An 18,224-nucleotide genomic window follows, 5' to 3' on the forward strand; every position below is an offset into this window, starting at 1 on the left:
ACTAGTGCATCACGAAAAACTATTTTTATAAGAATTTACTCATACTGTCATATGAAAATCAACACGGAAACGTGAAAAAATAAAGAAAATGAATACGATTTTACGATTTAGTTTGCTTTTGACGTGAATACGTCTTACTTTAGTATGGGGCGCCTTCACAAAATTTACCTTCTAGGAGAGTGATAAATTTTTTATCGTGAATATCTTTCGTTGTATCTAACGTATCAACATAATTATTGCTACACGCCTTTTAAAATATGATCAGCAATTTAAGATAAAATTTTCAGTTGTATGACATAATCACAATTAAATTTAGAATAAAGTTTTCTGAAATGCATGGTATTAACGAGCATCAAAAAGAAAAACTCATGAAGCGTGTTTGCCCTTTTTCGTATCTTTTATACGTGCATTAGTTACTTATTTCTGAATAGAGTTATAGATTAAAAATCCAGTTCCGGAATCAAGCATTCAGTTTCAAATGGAGGAGGAAAATTCTGCTTATAAATTCAAACGAAATGACATCAATTTAGTGGAGCATTACAAGTGACTCAATCAATCTGTTCTTTTCAGAGCCTTCATCATTTTGGCGTGAATACGCCTTACTTTACTATGAGGCGTCTTTTAAAGATTAAGGTTTTCTAACGTTGCAGGATAAGTAGAAGAAATACAAATTTGATGCGTCTTTCTTTCTAGCCTGCGTAGTTGACTCGTTCAGTTTGGACCAAAATCCAGGTCCAGAATCCAAAACCGAATTTCAGAACTAGACTCTAAACAGGGATTTTGGAACCGAATTGTAGATCAGGATCTTGATTCTAGATCTGGACTTTGGATCTGAATTTTGAAATTGAATTCTGAAACTGAAATCGAGGTTCAGACATTTCCAGAAATCAGATTTAAAATACAGTTTCTGAATTTTGAACCTGAAGCTCTGCAACTTCAGATCGAAAACCAGCAACAGAGCTCACATTTTTAAATTAGGTTGTATTTCCAGAATTCAGTTCTAAACCGCATTCCTGAGTCCTGGTTCAGAGTTCTGGACCAGCATGCAGGAATCAGGAATCAGAACAAATTGGCTCAAATGGCACGTTCCCCTTGATATTTGGAGATTTGTGCCTTGCCATCAATTTGTTTTTAGCATCATTTTCCCGATATATAAGAGGGAAGGATTGAAAGGAAATGGTAAGGGTTGGACTAGGAGGATGGGAAAAATTGACGACACAAAAACACATAAAAGCAGAAGTAAATTCTGCACCCCTAAGGGATGCTGAACAATCTGCTGAGGATCACATTTAGTGGAAGCAGAAGGAAATTCTGAACCTCTACGAGGTCCCGAACAGTCTGCTGTTAATAAAACCTCCAACCCCCGAGAGGATTTAGAGATCTTACAAAAGCGACACCATTCTGCACTCCCGGAAGAATGCAGAACGACTCGCAGTATGTACGAGCAGAAGTAAATTCGGTACCCCCCAAAGGATGCCAAACAATCTGCCAAACCCTATTTAAGGTGAATACAGAAGGGATTCATTCACTCCAGGAAGAACGATGAACCCTTCTGACTATAGCTCCTTACCACATTGGGTGAGAAACGAAAGAATATCCTTCAATTTTAGCTCCGCATATACAAGACTCAACCATGTATGGAGAACCAAAAACCCGGATACGTAGCTGCGTCAATGCGGGACAGTTACATATCAGATGATATGAAGTACCATAATCGCATTCACACAAATCACACGAATAATACTCAGCACGTTGAATAGTAGCCATGTGATAATTGAGTTTGCAATGTCCAGTCAGAGCTCTGACCAGAATACTTCAATGATACTTGGAGAAATGCAGTAGACACTTTGACATTTTCAGATTTAAATCTGGTAGAAATGCTTTTGTCTGAGCGCAAGTTTGCAAGCTGCGCCAGTAGCTGGCATGTTTGGATGCAGCCCAAGAACGTATCTTGTGCTTTATCCAACTAGTTGAAAGTGGTAAAGCTGGTTCAGGACCAACGAAATCATTCGTTGCACCAGCTCTAGCCAACTCATCAGCCCATTCATTTCCAGTAATACCAGAATGGCCGGATACCCATAAGAAGTAAACAGCATTTGAAATGCTGAGGTCTTCAATTTGAGTTCGACATGCGATCACTAGATTCGACCGTGAGTCATTCGAACTGAGTGCTTTTAAGGCTACCTGACTGTCGGAACAAAAATAAATACGTTTACCACAGATCCTCTGCTGAAGTGCCGATTGTACTCCACACAGAATTGCGTAGATTTCTGCTTGGAACACAGTACAGTATCTACCAAGTGAATGAGACTTCAACAGAGAACCGTCCGTAAAACAAACTATGTGTTCATCAAGTTGTCGTTCCAGACAACCAGACAACCATTCCTAACGAAGAGGATAGCTCACATTGAATGTTTTAAAAGGAAAACTGCATGTGAGAGTTAGGTCACTAGGAGCGAGTAAATACTCATCCCACGTAACCATTTGAGACCACAAGCGAGTGTGACTGGTAGCATAATCTAATGGGTTACTGTTCCAAAGCCCTGTAACCTTAAGACGGTATGCACAAGATAACGCTTCTTGTTTTAGGAACACATGTAGTGGTTTAATGCATAGTAGCGCCTCTAGAGCAGCAGTAGGAGTTGTCGTGAATGCTCCTGTCATCGCCATTAGGACCATTCTTTGGAGATGATTTAGCTTTGACTGAACTGTCGCGACTTCTCCTTTCTGCCACCATACAAGACATCCATATGCTAAAATTGGTCTAACGATAGTTGTGTAGATCCAATGAATATATCTGGGTTTGAGTCCCCATGATTTTCCAAAAGCTCGTCTGCATTGGCCGAAAGCCATGCAAGCTCTTTTAATCCTGAAATCAATGTGAGTAGACCAATTCAGTTTTGAGTCAAGAATAACCCCGACGTATTTAACTTGATCGACCACAGTGACCTCTGAACCAAAGAACTGCAACGGACGAGCTCCTGTAATTATCCTACGATGAGTGAAAAGCACCATTGATGTTTTGCCCGGATTTACAGATAATCCAACCTGACAACACCATTGTTCAACAGATCGCAGGGCTTGCTGCATTAAATCAAAGAGAGTGTTAATGCTTATACCGGTCATCAATATATGATAATCGTCGGCAAAACCATAAGTCGGAAATCCAAGGTTATTAAGTGTCCTTAACAAACTATCAGCGACTAGGTTCCATAAAAGTGGGGATAGTACACCACCTTGAGGACACCCACAGACACTCAGCTTTCTAATCTCTGGCCTGCCGAAGGTTCAGACATTTCCAGAAATCAGATTTAAAATACAGTTTCTGAATTTTGAACCTGAAGCTCTGCAACTTCAGATCGAAAACCAGCAACAGAGCTCACATTTTTAAATTAGGTTGTATTTCCAGAATTCAGTTCTAAACCGCATTCCTGAGTCCTGGTTCAGAGTTCTGGACCAGCATGCAAATCTGGAATTCTGTTCCAAAACTCAATTTAACAGTTCTATAAATGGAACTGAACTAGATTCGGGAGATTTTTAACTAAATTCCGAATCTGGTGTTTAGAACAGATTTTCTGAGCTGAATTCTGGATCCAAATTCGAAAACGGAATCCTGAACCTAGGTTATGTAACTAAAATTCAGCTACGGATCAAAATTCACGACCATAGTTCAGTGTTAGGATTCAGGTTCATAACTCAATCCCGAACCAAAATTCTCGTCTCGAATTCAGTTCCAAAACACAGTTTCAAATATCAGTCTAAAAGTTCAGAATTCAGTTCAAGAACTAAGTTTTGGAATCCAGCTATCGAGTTCAAGTTCAGAATTGAATTCACGAATCTAGCATCAACATTGAATTCGCCTCAAGCATTCGACTGAATAATTTGGTTCCTGAATTCCAGTCCCAGAAACAAAATTAACATTAGAAATACTGATCTTATTCACGTCATCCGGTTATGTCTCTGAAATCACCCACCCGGTCTCGTAGTCGGGGGTGTTTCCCGCGGACCCACACGAACGAAAAGATGCGACCACCAGTGAAGCATACCAGCGTCGTGCCAGTTTAATCCAGCCACTGCCGACCACCCGTTGAAGACTAGATCTCCCAAAGCTAATAAAATAAAAAATCCTTATTTAAGTAGTTCAAACAAATGCCCTCGGCATCTTATAGTTTAACGCAGTGTGCCTTACAATATGTTATTGAATAATAGAAAAAAATTACCCACCCGTCTTTTTAACGATAGATTTCCGAAATAAATTGGTTGGAGACGAAGTTTTATTTGGAATCAACTGTTGCACTGGAGTCCACATTGATTTGACATTTGCACTGAGTTCTGAATGAAAAAATTTCGCCTTCCAGTCGGAATAACTAATGAATTCTCACTCGACTGCTCGATCAACCCGATCGACAGTGGCATTTTAAATGTAATAAAAATTTTAACTCTCTTTGTGAATGCTAGAGAGATAGACGATGCATACCAAGGTAGATGTTTTTGTTAGTTTTCAGTAAATGTCAACAGTTTATATTGAAATTTACGGGAAACTGCTCTTTTAGTAGTTATATATATTCTTAAAACTTAAAGTTTTAGATTAATATGTTTTATATTTAGAAATTTTCATTCCGAATGTAGGTAAAATCAGCACAAAAAGAAAAGTTCCCCGCTTGTGAGAAATTCTGGCAACCGACAGAAGCCTGGCTGCATTCCGGCTGTTGTCAAAATTGCCCAGGCGAAATTGCGTCATTCTCTCGCCGTACGTGTCTTGTTTAATTCACTCTTCCTTCTTTTGTTTTTGCTCGATTTCAATTGATATTCATCAATCCCGCATGTACATACAAAAAACGAATATTGAGACGAGGAAAATGAGATGGAAATATGGGTATGTGTGGTGGTGAGAAAGCAATGTTTTTGGCAATAACATTTTCCTTAATAAGTATACCTAAAAGTGCAAAAACTTATGGCCCTTCATATGTACTTTTATTAAAAAAATAAAATCAAGGCGCTAAAAATGTAGAACCGACTCAAAACGGTTCTGTCAAGCTTGTATGGCAGGAGTTCAGCAGAAAGAGAACCGTTAAAAATCGCTAAAAGAAATTCTCTGCCGAAAACGGTTTTTGCATTGTTGCCAGACTCTTGCCGGAATTCTGACAGAATGTCGGCAAAAATGGCTAGCGGACATAGCCAGCTGTCTGGGAGGAAATCTCCCATTCGGTTGTAGGCGGAATTTTTCCGAATCAAATCCGAGTTGGCGAGCAATTTTCTTTCAGAATTGCATGTGGAATTCAGTATGAATTTCGAGTTAATGCAGCTTTATGACCAACAACCGATTGGTTCAGAAAACAGTCGGAATTGAGTGAGGAAAAGCAAACTGTATTGTCAAATCGATCTCTTCTTCTTCTTCTCAGATTTTGCACGTTTTCGAACTGATTTTTGGTTAAATTTGGAATGAAAGTTTTATATGACTGAATATATAATTTTATATTTTTAAGTCTTTCGGATATATGGAATTAGCAATCGACTCGTTCATATCTAGCATTCCAGGAGAAAACCCACCAAATTCCACTTTCGATGCACAGTAATTATTTTTACGATTATGAATTGTAAAACATTTATTTATAAACACTGGATAATCGTGAAAATCGATCCAATTCGCAGTAATTTGTCAGTAAATTGTCGAATAACGGAAAACCAGGTTTGAAACCCGGAAAAAGCACTGAATTCAAAGGCCAGTTGAAAGCAAAACCAGTTTCAAATCAGTAAAATACCTGAAGAAGTTTTTCCTTGGAACGAAAGCAACCAATAAAAACCGCACCAACATCCAGAAACAGATACCAACTTCACACGTATATTCAATTAAACATAGTATTTATTTCGTATAGATTTGTAAGAGAACACAGCTCCGAGTGGGTTTGCGGACTTTACTTGACCGGCTTCATCTGCCAGAGACCATCGTTGAGGTAGTGACAATTCTCCACTCCCACTCCCTTGTTGATTTTGGCTCTGCAAAGCAAATCGTTAAGTGGAAAACCAGAATAATCACGTAGACCAAAAAATACTTACATCTCTGCCGTGGACAGTGTGGTCTGACCGATCGCTAGAGCGTGCGCCTTACCTTCGGCCATAATAGCCACCACGGTTCCCTTGTCGACCTCGGTCATACAAGCCCCCGGTGATGTCAACCCGGGACACATAATGTTCGCTCCGCTGAGCACAAACCGGATGGCACCCTTGTCCACCTGCTGCATCGGTAGGAAAAATGGAAACTTGTGAAATAGTCGCAGCGTTGGCATCCAACAGCCCTCCCGGTGCCGGAAAAACAACTGGTCGCCAGAACTACTGACCAGAATTTCGATGTGATCGTGACTGATGAGAAAAAATATTATTTTTTGCAAAACATGTGTTATTTCAAGATGTAGCCAGGAAGCAAACAACCCACCATTTGACGATGCGAAACTGATCCTTCTTCGGTAATACCTGATCGATATGGGACTCTATGTGCGGAAACTGTTCCAGCAGCTTATTTCGGATACCTTTCTGCACAGAGGACTTTAGTTGCTGCACGCTGGAGATACTCTCCTTTTCATCGAACCTGCAGGGCAAGAATTTGTAGAAATTGCATACCTTTTTTATCAATATAAATCACTCACTTTTTGAACATTCTAACTGATAGTACTAGAAAATAGACTAAAACCCTAAGAACTATTACAAAAACTATGGATTTACAGTTTTACAGCCTAACAGCTAAGAACTATTATTGTTCACAGTTTTTGTGTGTTTTCGTTTAGTCGTGCGGACCAAACTCGGCGGATGACGTTTCTTGTTTCACTCGCTCGAAACAAAGGCGGCTTCTGAAAAGTCGTTCCAACTCGTTCTGGAACGATGCGCTGTTTTATCACACTTCATTCCGGAACTATATATTACCGACAGGGATGCCAGGTTTTTTTTAATAAACTTCAAGTTCCCTACAAAAATCAGTCTGCGGACAATGTCGGGATCGGGATAGTTTTCGCGTTCAAATAAATGAATGGTCTATTCACGTTTGAGTGCAATGTAGATAATACATTTTTGCTTTGTTTTCGAACTTTGAACTTGAACTTTGAATTTTTAGAATTTGTGCAGCGCATAGTCCAATCCACGTGCGAATGTGTTGATATGGCTATTCTCAGCAGTTGAAAGGTTAATGCTAGTGTGAGTGTGTCGAAATAACCCAGTGAATTTTGTCGAGCCGCATCGTGCCAATTATTGAAGACATATATGCAATAAAAAACACTGCAATGCCAAGAGAACAGTTGAGAAAGACATAAAATCGTTCATGAAACTCTATACCACGTAATGGTACTGTCTTCTACTTGGTTCATTAGTCCATAGCTTACGAAATTCTATATGCATTTTTCGCAGTGTATGATTATGAGTCAAAAATGTTTTTCCTCAGTGTAAAATTGAACCCACAACAAACTTTGACTTCGGCTCGCACACATTCCAATTTCGTATATGAATAGATCTGCGCACTCTGCATCGGTGTGAGTAACTGAGACGTCAAATTGCTCAATTGAAGTATCCAATCAGCAGTGGTCACCACGAGATGGAGTGATGATGATTAGGTACTGACATATCTAATGAATTTGGATTTATTTTCAAATTTAAAACTTCTTCATAAACATCAATCACAAATGCCATGGAAAGTCTCTAAAATATTAATGATCGAGTTCTTATACCCAATTTAACATGATTTTGTATAGTATGCGATTCATGGGGAAAATATTAAAAAAAAATTATTTTTCAAATCTTCTAGCAGAATCTGAAGAAAAGTTAGAGTTACTTAGTTTAAAGCTTGCAACTTTAGCAGCGCAACGATTGCAGAGGAAATTTCAAATTAATCTGTGAACCTGGCATCTCTGATCACAGCCGATGTTTCCGAGAAGGGACGTGAATTTAGACTTCTCACACGCTATTTAAAATTTATATATTATTGCGTAATTTTCACTCTATAGCGACACTTAAACGAGAATTCGATAGTCCCACGACAAAAGGGCCTAACTGCAAATGAGAGCCTCTCTTTGTTTACTTTCTCTTTTGATTATTACGAAGCCATTATTGCAAATTCTCTAAAGTTTCCAATATAAATCGAAAGCTTGTAGTTTTATCTTGAAAGTTTTGCGAAGAGTAAAGCGTCAAATAAAAAATCTGTTCGGTAAATCGTAAAAGAAAAGGTAAACAAAGAGAAACTGTCATTTGCAGTTAGGCCCTTTTGTCGTGGGACGGTCGAATTATCAATGTCATTTTTAATTATTGCTAAAGTATTGACATCATTACTGTCCATCTTTTTATTTATGTTTTTTAATTTATTTATTTATATTCCATATGGGCTGATGTTTTTTAGATCTACGAATAAACAGTCTAGTAAAGATCTAGTTCTAGTTTTCGATCAAAACAGATTCAAAACTGCTTGACGAATTTGTTCCAAATCAATGAAATTTTGAAACACGATAAAAACACTGCTTTCATTTTCTTGCATAAGTGTGTGTGTAACGAGATCTCATAGACGAAGTGTTGAATGACATTTTAGAAATTGATTATATAAGCTGTGATTGTTTCGCACTAAATAATGCAGTATTATTTTAAAGCAGTCTAGGTCACTATCACCCAGAAATTCTTCTAGAAGTTCTTGACAAAAATTTCACAATCATTCATTTTGTTTGTTTGTTTCTTCTGTTTGGAGCAATCATATTCTAGCTTGAAATAAGCATATTTTGTTTGAATCTGGGATATCTCGGTTTGAATTAACTATTTTTCTGGTTGCAAACTAATCGTTATGTTGCTGTAAATAACTGGGAATTTTATACGTGTTTTCATGTTTTAATTGCGTTTGGATAAAAATGTGCAACTTGAAATCAGAATATATCAAAAGAGAGCACTCAATGCAAAGAATTCAAAAGGTTGAAAAAAAATGCTTCAAGCTGAACTCAATCGTAACATAGGCACATTAAAACCAAAATTGTCATAAACAACATTAAATAAACGGCAACAAACTTCCAATGGGTTTTTAACGATTTATTAATTTTAGTTTGACGTAAAGCCGCCATGACTAAGCTCAGTTTTTGCAATGACTGAGCGGAAATATATATTGGAGAAGCCAAGTGAAAGAAAAACTAACAGAAAAGATGAATTTTTTGGAAAAAGATACGCTCAGAGACAGGACTCGAACCTGCGTTCTTATGCATTCCGTGCATACGCGCTACCATTTCGCCACTCTGATCTTGCTTTAGCCACACTAAAACTCACAGACATAGTAGCAACGTACATCGAACATGGTCTACATCCTGGCCGTCACCCAACCGATACCTTATATCCAAACATCTTCTCTGTCCATCAAACACTAGTCCTCTCGCTTTATACCTATTTCTCCGATCAAGCATTGAGTAGGAGAGTGTATTTATAATCGCTTGTCACCTTCTTTAATGGTGCCAGTCGCTGGCTGGACATCGTCAGCGTATCTTTTTCAAAAAAATTCATCTTTTCTGTTAGTTTTTCTTTCACTTGGCTTCTCCAATATACCTTCCAATGGGTTGTTTTGTCCATATTGAGTGCGGTGAGTTGTATATCGAAAAAAGTTCAATACGACGGGTTCGTCTCAGTGGAGCATGAAATTGTAATTTCTCCAGCAGTTTTGCACAGTCAATGATGTTAGAAGACGCTGCACGGTTTTTCTTCTGTTTTCCAGTGTTGGCAGTTGACGTTGTAACAGACGTAAAGCGTAGCGTACACCTTTGTACGCTTTCAATTCTCTTTATATATACGTAGAAAGAAACAATTAGTTGCCAAATAAACCAAAACATCAAACATTCGGTAAAAAGTGAAACATTGAAGATACAGCAGAAACAATTAATTCACAGTCGGATGGATGAGGTACAATACAATTTATTCTATTTTGATGCCGAAGCTTTTAGTTTCAACAATACAAAATATAGTTTTTTCAATGAGCAACTGAGTTAAATGTTCTCGCAGTAGTTTTTTAGAAATGTGAAAACTGCACACTTGAATGAATGAATTTAAGGTAAAATTTGCTAATGGTTTGAAACGAGGAACATACAAATCTGAGTTCAGGAATAATTCAAAAAAGTAAACCTAAACTGTGGTCGCCCCCGGTTTAGTGAGTAAAATAAAAACAACGCTGATGACTTGGGCGATTAAAAAACAATGGTCCCAGGGAGTAGTTTGCCGCCCTCCGAAAAACGCTGCGCCCGGGGCGAGTGCCCCTCTCGAAAACACCTCCCCCCCCCACTCCCCCTAAGTACGCCACTATGTGGTCGACACAATTTTGAGTGCTTAGTTCATTTCATGCAATTATTTTGTGATGCTGTTGGTAAAATGACACATGCAGAGAAATGAAGCTAATCAAAATAATAAAACTGTAAGTAGATGTTTCGTTGAAAATACATGATTTTTGAAGATTTCAATCTAGAATATAATTGTTTTGAACTAGCTACCCCTTCAAAATAAACAATGTACTTTGTTTGATTCGAATCAAAATTTTGGTCTAGTCATATGTACAAAATATTTGTTCCGGTTGATTTCTTGTTGAAAAAAACTAATTATATATTACATGTCAACCAAAGTTGAGTTGATGTCATCTGCAATGTCTATGTTGATTCAATCTTGATATACTTTTATTTCAAGAAAAGAAATGGTTCACCAATCTATGATTTTATTTGTGTAATGTTACAACTAAGTATACTATTTAAAACAGAGTTTTTTTTTCGCGGATACAGTTTGTGCGCGTTTTATAAGTATAAGTTCTTCCATTTTGTACAATTCAAGCGTACGTATTGATAATTAATCATAATTATGAAAATGGTACAATATTACATAACACATTTTCTTTAAAAAAAATTGATGCAGGGATCTTGGCCGGGCTGATGATGCACCAAATCATTGGATTCTGATTGAAATACTAGGGCTTGATTGTCGAATGTGAACAATTCGATCGTCTCGCCACAAAGGACATAATGTCTTGAAAATTAGCAATATAAATCAAAAGCTTGATTTTAGGAAATAGAAAACGAATATAAATTGAAATAAAAAGAAGTACCAAAAATTACCTTGCAAATTAGTTTGGAAGAAATCATTATTTAATTTATATCGTTTATTTATACCCGGCTTTAACCTAGTTGCTGTCGTTCGCCGGGTTTAAAGAAATCAATCCATTCGTGGAAACAAACAGAAATATTATATTATAACAAACAAAAGCGTTAGTTGAAATAATTAAATTCAAGTTCAATTATTTTAACCAAAATATTTGTAAATTTAAAGAGTTACTATTAGCAATTTGATCCAAAGTTAGTTAATTAAAAACTAATTTTCAAATTGAATTTATTGTTAAATTGTTGTCAAGAAATTAAAAGGTAAAATATTTTTAATTTTTATCCAAATATTGATTGAAACAAACTAATCCACCGAGAAAAACCAATTATCATGTTGGTAGTTTCAAGCAGCAATATTTGCTACATCAAACCGGTTTTTCTTTTATCACTATTTCAATAAAATAAATCGTAGCGAGAAACCAAAATTTAGATGCAATTACAATATTTTTTCTGCGTATTACTCGTATAACTTCGTTTCCTTTGTGTTTTTCCTTTGGATGTGATGTGTTTTGCTATTGAATTGAGCTACATGTGTGAAACACTTCATTTTCAAGTGGAAATGAATACAGCGCAAATGTATGTGCAAAACACTTGATTCGGTCAACCGTGTTTCAATTGAAATCTATATGAAAAACAATGTGACATTCATATGAAATACATATAGAATCTGGAGGTAACGATATATCTTATCATTTTTATGTGCATTTTAGATAAATGTAACATGATTTCCACTAAATATCAACAGGTTTTACATTCAGTTGAGTTGTAGTAGGAGTTGAGTGTATGTTTTCATGAGTTTCATGTGTTCCACAAGTAGTGATAGCTCAAATGCTTTGCACATCATGCTAGCGTGCAAATTATTTTCAGTGTATTTGACTTTGAATTTCAACAATACAATTAGTTGTTTCCTAAGACAAGACCTGACAACTGGCTTCTTATTCTTCCTTCCGAATTATGTATGATTCAGACGATCCGGCTTCTTCCGTCAACGTCACCAGAACGTCAGCCTCCGTCAAAATTAGTCAAATGAGTTTTCCCTTTGCGCATTCACACGATCCAGCAGAGATCCGGAACGTCAACGTCCGTCAACGGCAAGCTCCGTCAACATTTCTCCAAAAGAATATTTGACGGACTGTGATTATCGCACACATGCACGGTTCATATGATTACGGTATTGAGCTGACGTTTGTTATGTGCACGCTTAAAAATAGTTACTCAAAAATGAGTAAGATCTCACTTATCTACAGAAAAAGTGGAACAACTCTAATTTAGAGTAACTCCGAAGTTACTCAAATTTGACTTCTTCCACTGGAAACGATAGTTGGGTAAATCGTACTCATTTACTGAGTAATACTTTATTTGTACATGTACCAAAAATAGAGTAACTAACACTCAAATTTTGAGTGAAATTTTAATTCACATATGCCAAATTAGCAAAAAAATGCTCCTTTTCTGAGTGTATTGTATTAAAATATTAAGTAATTGAACTCAATACTATATCAAGTGGTGGTCGCTTGGAGTAGTGTGTCAATCGCAAATTAACATACATTTCAGTTATGCTCAGGCACCAATCATACACTTATTCCTCATAAATGACATTTGACTCGTTTCCATTCTAAAGCACAACACGGAGTTTATCATTCCGGTTTTTGCAGACACAACACCGTTTGTGTTGAGCTACTCGCCCTCGAAATACGCGATCTCACTAACAAAAAATACAACCTGTTGCTACAAATGGTTATTATAACTTTTAGACTGATCTTGCGAATAGTAACAAAAAAACGAGTTCTTGCGTTTAACTCAAATTTAGAGTAGGAATTACTCAATATCATTGATGATAACTACTAAATTTTTGACGTTTCCATGTATTATTTGAAAATGAGTAACTAGTACTCAAACTCTGAGTAACTTTTTCTAAGCGTGTATGTATTCGATGTCAAGATCACACTCTTAAACAAAATATACCACATATAAGTAATTAAACTTATCAGTAGATTTGCAAAGTACGGTACGTTGGTGAGTGGAACTGATTGTTTTGTTTTTTCCTCTTTCTAGTTAATTTTGAAAGTTATTTATTCGATTATAAGATAGGACAACAACAGATCGATTGGCTTCAAAAGCTCCCAGATTTTGTATTAGTGGAATAAAATTGTGCGAAACTAAGTTCTTCTAATTCTGCGTGTAAGAAAATGACATGACGGACACGGATAGGAAACCGGATCGTGTGAATTAGAATGACGGTGACGGACGTTGACGTTCCGGTGACGGTGATGGAAGAAGCCGGACCGTCTGAATCGTACTTTATTCTTCTCGTCATTTTCGCCCTGTGGAATAAATACAAACGTATCGGCTACAGCGTAGCCATATTTACAGATTTTTAATAACTTTACACTGAACTGAAAATCTTATTTATATTCATTAGATATGTCATATGAATCATATGCAAAAAATAATTCATAGAAATTATATGGAAACTTATAATCTTTATTTAATGTGCACGTCAAATCTAAATGGACGTTATCATAATGAAAGTTATAAAAATATCCCACATTATTTTTATGGAAATCCGATGAAAGTCGTGAATAGTTGTGTCCTCGATATTCATCAACTGCTCCAGACCATTTTTCAGGTAGTTCCGGATCTCAATGTAATTTTAAATCGCTAACAAGACAGCTCATCCAACTTCGTTCAAGGATATGCGTTAACGGACCATGAAACATATATTCGGTACATTTCATTATTCTATCTGTGTAGTAAGATTCATTTTTTTTTTCAGTCTCGGGATCTCACTTCTCTTTCGCAAATATCATTAGTAGAGTGACTATAATCAGAGTGGCGACAGCTGTTCGTTTGGAATGACAGCTACCAGTTCCAAACGAGCAAACGACCTGTCAATTCAATGTAAAGCTAATGGAATGCTTTGAATTGTTGCCAACATTACGGATGAGATGTCGTCACTCTGGTTATAGGCACTCTAATCATGAGGTGCACCCTTACCGAATGGAATACTAGTAAAGCTTTAATCCTCAAAGAAAAGTAGTAGTTGGCAATTATCTACTATTCTTATGACCTCCATTGAAAGTTATATATATATATATATATATATATATATATATATATATATATATATATATATATATATATATATATATATATATATATATATATATATATATATATATATATATATATATATATATATATATATATATATATATACATATATATAAATTTTATAAAACTAGTCATATGGTATATATGAACCTATCTAAATAAATTCGAAGTGAATATAATATGCGCTTCATAAATTGTTCCAATGTATGTTGTGCGGATATCTAGTAATGGTTATAAGACGCGTCAATAAATTTGACTCAGACTGGAAATTTCATTCGTTATATGGAAATCCTGTAAAAATAACGTTAAGAAGAGTTTTATGTTTCATAAGATTATCTCATATATTTGACATGATGTTGAACACATCTTGTAACTATTATTGGAAATGCTAATAGTGCAAAATCATTAGAATATCATATAATGTGAAAAATAAAATTTGGCTCAGTGTATGGTAAGAGAAAATTTTTTATTAAATTTAAATTTTTAAACTCGGTTTTACCTTTTTTTATATATATAAAAAATAGGTATAGAATTCGCTCAAACTTTCGAAAAATTTTCCGAGGCCCGGAGGGCCGAATGTCATTTACCAATCGATTCAGCTCGACGAACTGAGCAAATGTCTGTGTGTGTGTGTGTGTGTGTGTGTGTGTGTGTGTGTGTGTGTGTGTCTGTATGTGTGTTGTCAACTAAGAGGTCGAGATCTCAGAGATGGCTGGACCGATTTTGATCAAACTAGTCGCAAATGAAAGGTCTCCCCGTCACCCAGAACGCTATTGAATGGTTTTGAGATCGGATGTTTACTTTTTGAGTTATACGGAGTTTTATGTCAAAATTTTCAGTTTTTTGACAGTATCTGTCACAATTGACCTTGAAAACAGAATATGTTTTAGACTTAGATTCCGCACGGTAATAGCTATCCAACAAGCCATAGTTTGTTAAAATCCGTCCATTTTTAACGGAGATATCAATATTTTTGTGTAAACGACTTTTCCCCTTATTCCAGCAGTAGAAGTTTTGAGCACTGTATGACAAAGAAATGCTTGGGAGCAACGGAAAACACGATTTTTATACTGTGACATACAATTGTTTCTAAGTGCCCAAAAGATTGTGTACAGCATCCTTTTTCATGGCAATTTGCCTTGGACCGATTTTAGCACGGTTCGTTTTTGGCAACATAATCGTTCGAATATGGCATTTATAAACCAGATGATATCAGCATTTTCGAGTTGAAAGTAATTCCATAATTATATTGATTTAAACTACTTACAGCAATAAAAGCTGGAAGAACATAACTTCCATATACCATACGACTCAGTTCGTCGAGATCAGCAAATGCGTGTGTGACAAATAATTTCACTCAATTTTTTCGGAGATGGCTAAACCGTTTTCTACAAACTCAGATTCATATGAAAACTAGTATACTTCCAAATTTGGATCCGACTTCTGATTTCGGAACCACAGGATGACATGTGAAACGAAATTAAAATAATGCAATTCATTTTTCTCGTAGATGGCTGAACCGATCTAAGATTCAAATGAAATCTAAGAATCATCTATGATTCAAATGAGAGGTCTTAAAATCCTATAAAAATTAGTCAGATCCGATTTCTGGTTTAGGAGATACAGGGTGATTAGTATAAAAATGTCCATTTCACATAAATTAATCAGGTTTATCGGGTTTGCAAATTTGGATAGTCGATTACCAAATAAATTTATTTCAGTTTAAGCGGTATTCTTTTTTGGATTAAAAATGCACCCCCAAATTTTAATTCGCACTACAATTTCTCAAAGATGTCTACACACTCCTCAAGTGAATTTATCTGATTTCGGCTACACCGATCTTAGAACTCCGGATCCAGTTTCGTGTCGTTTCTCAAAGTTTAATCATTTTTTCAAAAAGGCCAAATCGAACTTCAAAAACAAAAATTCAAATTAAAGGACTTAAGGTCCCATACAAAATTGGTGAATTTTATCCGATTCTGGAATTACAGATGATGAATTTTCAAAATTCATACCGATATAGAAGATGTAAATTGTTTGGCGTATTAATTTATGGCCATTCGAATCATTTTGGGTTATGCTAGTTCCTGAATACCAGCTCTGGAAGTACCATAAATAATGACGAAAAACTCTAAAGTGGAACTTACTTCGACATCTCATGGAATGTTCAATCGAATGTCACACGTTAAGATTGAAATTCGATACGATTTGCAGATTCGAAATTACAAGGTAATGAGTGATTAAAATCTCAATTTGCCGTTTGAAACGACGATAATTAAAATAATGTCATGAGAACTAAAACACCTAAGAATATCCATGCATAAAAACACATGCGGATTGATAAAAAAAGGTATCATCTCACTGCTAGGTGGATTAATCACGTTTTTGATTTTAAATAAACATGAAAAATGTTTTGTGGATGCATTTTTTTATTATATATTAATGCTTAAAACAATTAATTGAGCGTTGATGACAAAACACGAAATATCTCATGTTGAACGCGAAATCGAATCCATTGTTGACGTATTACCGGATCTTTAAGAAACCAGAAAAAGTCAAGTTTGGATAGAAATGCTTAGTGTGACCACAATGTGGAACACAACAGTTCATTCTTCTCGTAAAACTAAACGCACTTTCGAGTTTACACTAATTTAACAAATCTTTTGTCGTGAATACGACTTACTTTACTATGGGGTGCCTTTTCAAAATTTACCCTCTGAGAGAGTGATAAGTTTTTGATCGTGAATATCTCTTGTTGTATCTAACGAATCAACATAATTTTTGCTACATGCCATCGGAAATATGATCACAATTTTATGATAAAATTTTCAGTTGTGTGACATAATCTCAAATAGTTCAAAATTAAACTTTTCTGAAATGTTTGGTATAAACGAGTATCAAAGAGGATAATTCATATAGCGCGTTTGCCTTTCTCGTATTTTGAAAGCTCATAGCTCAGTGATCTGTGGAAGGATTTATATAATCCAATAGAATCGATTTAAACTACCAATAGAATCGAAATTTTTCAACTTAAACGTGTATAGCAAGAGCATTGAAGTATTTCAATAGTACACTATTGAAAAACCTATCTCATTTGACCCATGTCAACACCAGCCAATCAGAACGCGTTCTGAGGAAGAGAAGAAAATAGCTGCTGCTGTACAACAAATCGTTCAAGAAAAATGTTTCCAAAAGTGGTGAATATCGTAGTGAGTTCCTCAATTTGGTCCTTCTGAATGCTAGAAACGAATCCCTACAGCATATTGATAGTCTCTTTCAATAAATTATGCAAATCCGAAATGAAATAATCGACATTGAAATTCTATATGCGGCTATTTTTATAGCCGTTAGGACCGCCCATTAGTGAAAAAGCTACAAACGAAATCACACAAAAGGAAATCTCTTAACAAAAATTGAATCAGTTTGGATTCTATCGCCACTGCGAGCAGATGTGTTTTGTGTCGTCTGCACAGCTAGTTTCGCTTTCGACAAGAGCGATTACGTCACAGCTGCCAGTCATTTCGATGGATGAAAAAGCAACGTTGGAGAGCATTATAAAAAATCAGCCGTTCTAATGGCTCTAAAATTTTTCTAAAGAACTATTAGGATTTGTTTTTCGCAAATCGCAGGTAATTATCCTCAGTTTAGTGCAAATCAAGAACAATTTGGTTAGATTTGTGCACTTTTCGCTGTGTGAAATTCACAGTAATCGAGATCAAGTGAAGCCTTTTTTTGAGAAAAATGTTCCGAGTTTAATATCGTAGAGAATTCCGCAATTTGACCCTTCTGAATGCTGGAAATTAATCCCTACAGCATATTGATAGTTTTTTTCAAAAAATTTTGCAAATCCGAAATGAAATAATCGACATAAAAATTCTGTATGCGGCTATTTTTATAGCCGTTAGGACCGCCCATTAGTGGAAAAGCTACAAACGAAATCAAATAAAAGGAAATCTTAACAAAAATTGAATC

General features: G+C 35.9%; 1 protein-coding gene across 1 annotated transcript; it reads right to left on the reverse strand.

The window, feature by feature from the left end:
- Window positions 1-5,845: 5,845 nt before the first annotated feature.
- LOC131425905 (malignant T-cell-amplified sequence 1 homolog) lies at window positions 5,846-6,832 on the reverse strand. Its single transcript, XM_058588184.1, has 4 exons — window positions 6,645-6,832; window positions 6,434-6,586; window positions 6,058-6,360; window positions 5,846-5,997 (listed from the first exon to the last, which is right to left on the reverse strand). Exons 1-4 carry the CDS (start codon window positions 6,653-6,655, stop codon window positions 5,916-5,918), a joined length of 549 nt encoding a protein of 182 aa, XP_058444167.1. The 5' UTR covers window positions 6,656-6,832; the 3' UTR covers window positions 5,846-5,915.
- Between the last annotated feature and the right edge of the window lie 11,392 nt (window positions 6,833-18,224).

The sequence above is a fragment of the Malaya genurostris genome, chromosome 1 (assembly GCF_030247185.1).
Source record: "Malaya genurostris strain Urasoe2022 chromosome 1, Malgen_1.1, whole genome shotgun sequence".
Lineage (NCBI taxonomy): Eukaryota > Metazoa > Arthropoda > Insecta > Diptera > Culicidae > Malaya > Malaya genurostris.

Coding starts and splice junctions, on each gene's coding strand:
- LOC131425905 (XM_058588184.1), bottom strand. Junction 6,361..6,433: donor CAGTTTCGCATCGTCAAATG/GTGGGTTGTTTG, acceptor TTTTCTCATCAG/TCACGATCACATCGAAATTC. Junction 5,998..6,057: donor ACACTGTCCACGGCAGAGAT/GTAAGTATTTTT, acceptor TTTGCTTTGCAG/AGCCAAAATCAACAAGGGAG.